The 8,437-nt window shown below is 35.1% G+C and overlaps 1 protein-coding gene across 3 annotated transcripts in view; it reads right to left on the reverse strand.

Annotated features, from left to right (window-relative positions):
* Positions 1-8,437, reverse strand: part of vwa8 (von Willebrand factor A domain containing 8) — a 116,045-nt gene that overhangs the window by 4,487 nt on the left and 103,121 nt on the right. For all 3 annotated transcript variants that reach the window (XM_016454457.1, XM_016454458.1, XM_016454459.1), the window contains 2 exons: positions 5,929-6,054; positions 3,597-3,755 (listed from right to left, as the gene is read on the reverse strand). In XM_016454457.1, the coding sequence (XP_016309943.1) occupies positions 3,597-3,755; positions 5,929-6,054 (285 nt within the window). The remainder of the gene's footprint in view (positions 1-3,596; positions 3,756-5,928; positions 6,055-8,437) is intronic.

The raw sequence follows: 8,437 nt of genomic DNA on the forward strand, positions 1-8,437 counted from the left end.
GGCCCCCACACACACACACACACACACACACACACACACACACACACATTAACATACTTACCATCTCACATATCACTGTCACTTCATTCATCTTTGTCACCATCTATTACACTCTACAGTAACTGAGCTCTGACTAGGGCTGGGCAATATAGCTCAAATATATACACTACTGTGCACAAACGCAAGTATCAGTATTGGGGTCAGCAAGTATATATACATTTATTTATTTTTAAAAAGTATTATTATTTCACTAAAATGTTAAGCAGAACAACTGTTTTCAGCTCTAATGATAACAAGAAATGTTTCTTGAGCAGTAAATCAGCATATTATAATGATTTCTGTAGGATTGTGTGACACTGAAGACTGGAGTAATGATGCTGAAAATTCAGCTTTGCATCACAGGAATAAATTAAAATTTTTAAATATATTCAAATAACAAACAGTTATTTTAAATTGTAATAATATTTCACAATATTACTACAATTATTAATATTTCAATATTATAAATTTTACTGTATTTTTGATCAAATAAATGCAGCCTTGGTAAGTATAAGAAACTTTTATTTCAACCAAAGGTCTAAATCAGAGATGCTAATTACAACCTCTCTCTACTTGCACTTGCTTTCAAATAAGCGTGTTAAAAATAATCACTACTATGGAGGCCCAAACCTGCAGAAATAAAATAATAATAATAATAAAATAAAGAAATAAATGACCTGATAAAAACAAATATGGTGCATTTGTAATAAAATGTTATCCTACATTTATTTTTATTACTCTTTTCCTTTATGTATTTTTTTCTGTATTTATTTTTACATTTATTTTTATTCTATTTTTAACTTTTATTGGTTTGGTCCTCCATACACTACTGGTTTGTTTTTCATGGTCAAAAATGTATATTATATATTTAAGCAATATCGATATGTATGCAATGCACTGCCCTGTGATAGAGTGATAGAAAGAGTGAAACGTTTCAGTGCCGTTGGTAGCCAAATTCCTGCACCGGATCCAGCTGTTTTATAAATATAACACAATCTATATTTATATCGTCCAGCCTCAGATCTGACCCCACACATTGAAAGTGTTGATGCACATTAGAGCAGAGCAGGATAATGTGAGCCACTGACAGCCGCAGCTGCATATCTTCCGCTGTCTTCCACCCCCAAACTCCCCGGGATGGAGATAACAGATCATCTTTTGTGTGGCCCCTACAAATCTGCGAGCAGCTCCCAACAAGAGCCATGATTCACTGCCTCCAGAGCATCTGCCAGCAGCTCAGACGGACAGAGACGGAGAGATGCAGGCAGGAAAAAGAGGAACATCAAGTGAAAGAGAGACTGAGAGACAGATGCGTCCCAGAGAGCTGCTAACCACTAATCAACCTAAACCGGCACGACTGTCTCCATGGCAAACGATACCTTACTTCATTTTTATTTCCAATGGCAACCTCCATAACAGTGTGTCAGCATGTGTGGTGGGGACATCCCTATTACTCATCAGATCGGCCCAAGACTTTCACTCTTTGAGGACGTCAACAGAAGGGACGTTTCCATGGTGTGTTGCCTGGAGATGGTTTATTGTAAACAGATTTCACTATTTTTATTGAGTTTGTGGTGAGAAGATTGCGATAGATCAACATGTACTGACTATATTTGAACTCTGTGGTCAACTTAAGATGATGGCCATCAAAATGAGATTGACTGAGTGAGCAGAGGCGTGAATTCATTTCAAATGAAAGGCTCTGTCCCAAAATCTAGTGAGCCACCTTGCTGTCTAAATAGTCTAGTCTTCTAAGGCAGCAATTTCATTCAAATGGAATAAATGACTAAGCTGGTAAACTGGTGTTGGTTAGTTTAAACCAGTCTTCTAGCCTGACTAGCTGAAAAGTGCCTAAAATCTTTCTAACATCAGTAAATTAATAAAAAAAAAAAGTTTTTGGCAGGGATGTTGCAAAGCTATGACGGCGTTTTACTGCCATGTTAAAAAATAACAAAAATATACGATTACGAGATTAAAGTCATAATATTTTGAGAAAAAAGTCAAATTTACGCAAATAAAGTTGCAGCAATACGAGAATAAAGTCAAAATTACGAGAATAAAGTCATAGCAATGAGAATAGTGTCAAAATATTTTGAGAATAGTCAAAATTACGAGAATAAAGTCAAAATTATGAGAAAAAAAGTCAAATATTTTGAGAAAAGTCAAAATTCTGAGAATAAAGTCGCAGCAATACGAGAATAAAGTCAAAATATTTTGAGAAAAAGTCAAAATTACGAGAATAAAGTCGTAGTAATATGAGAATAAAGTCTAAATATTTTGAGAATAAAGTCAAAATTACGAGAATAAAGTCATAGCAATTACGAGTTTAAAGTTATAGGAGAGTATAGCCTAATTTGGGCATGCAAATGGCCCAGATTGGGAGCACTGGGAGAAATTCCAGGGGCCTGACAACTGATTTGAATATATGTGGGATTATTAGCAGAAATCATACCATGCGTCATACTCACAGGGATAGTATGCTTGGAAATAATATTTCATGCCTTCGAATGCATTCATTATTTGTAGTGCGCCAGCCACCCAATAATAGCAATAAGCTTTGTGCTTTTGGTACTTTTAATATAAAACAAAGTCTCAGCTTTCAGATACTGTCAGTTTTATAGTGAAATACAAACAACATGTCTTACAATAATGTGTCACGCTCTTTAATGAAGCGTGACAGAACACTGTATTCGCCTCAGTTCAAGCGGCATGTGCATCAATCATCTTTTTTATTTTGCAACTTCATTCTCCTAAATTTGACTTTATTCTCAAAATATTTCGACTTAATTCTTGTATTTTTGACTTTTTTGACTTGCATTGATACTGAATAAAATAATAGTTTATTTGGATCACATTTTTTATATTTAATTTTTTACACTTTTTTTTAAGCAATGCATTAAATTGATTATAAAGTTACAAGATTTGTATTTCAAATAAATGCTGTTCTTTTCAACTTTCTATTAATCAAAGAATCCTGAATAAATCTATCATGGTTTGTTCAACAATATTATGCAGCACAACCATTTTTTAACATTGATGATAATAATAAATGTTTTTTGAGCAGCAAATCAGCATATTAGAATGATTTCTGAAGGATCATGTGACACTGAAGACTGGAGTAATGATGCTGAAAATTCAGCTTTACCATCACAGAAATAAATTACAACATAAAATATATTCAAATAGAAAATAGCTATTTTAAATCATAATAATCTTTCACAATATTTCAGTTTTTTTATTGTATCAAATCAATGCAATCTTGGTGAATATTAGACACTCCTTTCAAAAGCATTACAAAATCATACTGACTCCAAACTTTTGAAGAGTAGTGTACATTTACAACCACTTGTGATAAATTTGTTCACCACCTTGGATGGATTTTTTCTCTTAAGTCGGAAAAATGCATTATGGGTTTGCCTTCTGCATGAAGGAAAAATGTCATAGGACTTTAGAATTTGCTCAGAAGAAAGAATCGAAAATACCAAACTTCCGTCTACTTTGGAATGGTCTTAAAATGGGTCTTGGAACAGAGCTGATGACTGATTGTCAAATCTCACCTTAAACTTGTGCTCGTAGCTCTCAAGAGCCTCCATCACCATACACACAGCTTCCATGGAGCGCTCCAGACGGCCGTCCACGCCATTAAAGCGATACATGCTGCCAGAGACGTCCGCTAGCAGACGTAAACGCTTCGGCTTCTGCTGAGGAGACCCCAACTGTAGCCAGACCAGAGGAAAAACACATAAGTCATCCACACGTCCAGACTCGAATGACCAGACAAATATTTAATTAGGAAAATCATTTAATACAGTTTCTATGTGGCTGCTTTAATTGCAGCGATCTATTTAGCTAGACTCCTCTTCTGAAGGGCTTTATGGTCAGTGAGGTTTTTAATGGATTATACAGGAGCCACATAATATATTGAAGTTATTACAATCGATTCAGAAAGCAGATTTTAAATGAGGGCTTATGGGAAACTGTAAATATTATGTGACATTCTTGCTGTGACTGTCTGCTAAACTGGCATTCACAATTACCAGTAGAAGAAACAATATGAATAGAAGGAAGAAAATTGTTAGTCAAACATCAGGAAATGTAATAAATAATAATGCTACAACTTAAATGTATAGGGTATGGCAGTGGAGGGTTTGGGGGGAGGGGGCACAACACTAAGCACTGAAGATAGAAAGGGATTTTTTTTTTTTCAATAATTAAACTGCGTCGTCAGCTGGTATTGTAGCTTTATCAGACACTTGCACTTAACATTTTATGAAAATCAAGCTCAAATGGAGTTGTTTTTTGACCAGCGAATGACGGAGATCTGTGTTTTGTCTGTCATTAGAACGGCTGTATCTGAGGCAGCAAGTGCATCGCATTATACGCTTTCATCAACTTACAGGTTATAACTTTTATTGTAGCTATAAGGGCGCTTAGTTTTTCTTGTCATTTAATTAGGGATGCACCGATACCACTTTTTCCAGTACTCGCCCGATACCGATACTTTTATTTTTGGTACTTGCCGATACATCCCTACATTTAATACACTTGGCCATAATCCCATGATATAAACAATGAAGCGCTACATGCACAGGATATTTAAAACGTATATTGGCTACAACTAGATGGCAAAAGATTCTTCTCCGCTCTTCAAACACACAAAAAACATTCGCCTTTACAGACATAGTGTTTGAGTAAAGAAAACACTGTACTTATTCAAACATCAGTTATGTACCCTTGCATTGTGAACAATCGGAGATCTGTCTCCAGGCTGTGTGCGGCGCATCATTCTGAATGGATGTGGGGTGAAGTTACGAGGTTTCGCTGACAGTTTGAGGATCCAATGGCGTTATACGAGGTTTAGTGACAAGCCCTTTTGAATGCTTTTCATTGGTTAAATATTTGTAAAACCCTCAAACAGACACAAGGAAGAATAATAGCACTGATTTAAAATAATAATAACGTAATATAATAGAGATATGAAGTTTGGATAATTTTCCACGGCACACCTGACTGGGCTAGGGTATGGCGACTGCCGCCCCTGGCGTTCTTTCTCCTGACCCCTCCTTCGAGGACTCACACTCAAGCAGGTTGCCAGATTGAGGACACACAACAGGAGCCTTATAATGTAAATTGATTTATCTGTCTTTTAATATGCCTCTGGTTATAGATTATAGCTTTTTAGATGGGCTAGAATCTGCGATCTTTGACTCAGTTCATTTGCTGGCTTCCATGGCTGCAAAACGCTTGTTTTCCGCCAACTGGCAACCTGGAATGTCGAAATGCTATTGGGTAAATTGGCAGAGGGCGGAATCACACAGACCAAAACAAAAACAGACATTCCGACACAGAACGCACATTTCAAAGCAGAATAACTGCCTGTAGCTTTGTTTTTCGGAGAAAAACTTTGCATTTTTTTTTAAATATCTGCAAACATAAGGTATTTTTATGATTTAGTAGTCAAAAAATGACATACAGCACCTTTAAACAAAAAAAACAAAAAACTATGCATGGATGCAAAGATTTTTTTCATTTTCATTTAGTTTAACTTGATGTGCTAAACTAAAATAAAAAAAAATAATAAAAATGACAAAAATAATAAAATTATTAATTGTTAAAAGTTAAACTTTACAATTAAAATGAAAAAGTGCAATCTAAAAATAAAAACAAATTTTTTGAATAAACGTTAATGATTCTAAAATAACACTTCATGGATGAATCATTCAAAGTAAGATCAGTAACATCAATAAAACAGATAGGGTGAATTTTCATTTCATGCCAACTTGGTTATTTAACCTAACCATGGTTATTTACTGAAAATGAGAGAATGTGTATTCATGTGTGTTTGTATTTGTTCTATGTGATGAATATTGAGTGAATATGAGCTCTCACCTCTGGCTCCAGCTCTCCTCTGCGTTTATAAATGGCTTTCTCTCCTGTCAGGCCGTCAATGATCTTAGCATCGTCTAGCTCACCCAGAGCCTGATTCCTCAGCCACTGCCTCTCCTTCCCTTTAGCCTGAAAACAAACACCATTTACATCTTCTACTGCTTCAAAAAAGCTCATTCAAATTGTTTTCCTGTTATAAGCATATACAGAACAAAGTTTTGTGAGGCTCAACACTAGCACTATGAAATATTATAAAAAATAATACAAATACAAGTTCTATAATAAAATAGTATGTAACAATATGTAAATAAATAAAATGAACAATACATTTGTACTTATTAATCTATGTACAAATTAGTTAATAAAAATACAACTATTTATTGTTAGTTCATTGTAGCTCAAGTCCATGAAATAATTTTAAGAGATACAACTTTTGATTTTAATAATGTATTAGTAAATGTTGAAATTAACATTAACTAAGATTACTTAAAGTATTTTTCAACTAATGTACGTAACCAATGTTAACAAACAGAACCTTATAGATAAAGTGCTACTGCAGAATGCGAGTAATATACAAAATATTAAAATTTTTCAAACTGAATTGTGAGCTAGCATGCATATCTCAGTCATGACCACGACCCCCAGCGGGTCCTTGACCTCCTCGGCTTCAAACATGGATCCAAATATCAACAAACACCCATAGAAGCACTTCCACATGTGGCTGTCATTATATGAGCGAGCATGTCAGATCTCCATGAAGAACAATGAACCAACACGTCACTGCTCATCACACACACAAACATGTGAACACAATCATGTACATAGACAGGCATGTGAGCACACACTAGACACAGTCACAGACATACACGCGTCTTACACCCATTATTATTAGGCAGGTAGTAAGGAAAGTATATGCTCTCGCAAAAGTTTCAGACAGAAGTGTGAAGTAATAAAGAGTCATGAGCTGAAGAAACAGTCTGTGCGAGAAAGAGCTCTAATGCTCCATTTCCACACAAATGCAGCCATTACTTTAACGGATTTCAGACCTGAATGATGACAGAACTGACTATGTTACAGCATAACCTGCCCACAAACAAACACAGCACACCAGGGCTTTTATTTATGACACACATTTTTGTCAGTCCAACCTTTTTGACCTAAAATATATTAACTTGAAATACCACTGCGATTTTAGGTTGATGTATAACAATTCAACAACAACAACATTAACCAGCAGTCAGGTAAATATTTTTTAGTAAGTGTTTTATATAGTTTTTTTTTTATTTAATTGAATTTTTTCAATTTTATGTTTTTGTGATTTAATTAATTATTGGCATTTCTTAACATCCTTCATTGTTAACATTTCATAATCTCAATTCACTTACCTCCTGCAGTTTCTTCTCAAAGTTTGACAAAATTACTTTCATGTTATAACCAATAACTATAACGTTTGATATTAAAATGATCTGAAACTAAAAAATAAAGCACAAACTTCAATCAAAAAATTTAGATTAGTTTCAATCTAAATGTAAAAATAGTGGAAATGAGCATGCATAATTAGCTTCTCAAAATCTGCAAATATGGTAGTGGTTATATTGTGCATTCCTTGTTTTAATCTCAACTAAACACTTTTTTATTTTATTTTTGGAAACTACTGAAAAACACCTAACTCTAAGTATAACATTGTAAGCAATGCTTTGTAAACAGCATTAATAGTCCTCAAGCTAATATAACAGCATGTGTCTCAGCAGAGTCCCTATGAGTGCAAATATACACTACAGCACGACCTGCTGCAAACACGTATCTGTCAGCTAGGTGTGTGAACGTTCGGGAGAGTCAGCTGTGGAAAAATATGCCATGATGAGCAGTGATTACAGAGTAAAGGCACGGCTACAAATGTGCTGTTTTGCTCTCTTTTTACAGCTTTCACAAACATTCCTTTGAAGATAGAGGAGCTGTTTTTGTTTTTCTGTGCTTCTTTGTTCACCATACATTCAAAAGTTTAGACAAACTTGACTAAATGTATATTTCTCATTATCTTAAAGTGCCCCTATTATGGATTTTTGAAAACTACCTTTAATGCAGTGTGTAACACAGCTCTAAGTGAATGAAAACATCCTGCCAAGTTTTAAATCTGAAAGTGCACCGTGTATAAAGTTATTGTCTCTTAAAGAAAGAGTCGACTCTGAATCATTGAAACGAGTCGGTTTTAAAACGAATCCCAAGCCGTTTCATGGTGACGTCAACATGAAACATTAGCATATTGCCCGCACACTTGTTGGTCTTTTCGTGATGGTCTAAATGAAAATGCAAATTCATTCTTTGCCACTAGGTGCTGCTTTTGGAGCGGTAAAAATAGCGGTTTCCCCGGTAACGCTGTACACAAAGAAGCACTGCGCTCACAAACGCTGCTTTATCAGGCATTACAGACATGATGAAATGAAAATGAGACCAATCGGACAAATCACCGCAGATTAGCGTCATGCAAAGGAGGGGTTTGGAAAAATGAATC

This window comes from Sinocyclocheilus anshuiensis, unplaced genomic scaffold (assembly GCF_001515605.1).
Source record: "Sinocyclocheilus anshuiensis isolate Anshui unplaced genomic scaffold, SAMN03320099.WGS_v1.1 scaffold247, whole genome shotgun sequence".
NCBI classification, from domain to species: Eukaryota; Metazoa; Chordata; class Actinopteri; order Cypriniformes; family Cyprinidae; genus Sinocyclocheilus; species Sinocyclocheilus anshuiensis.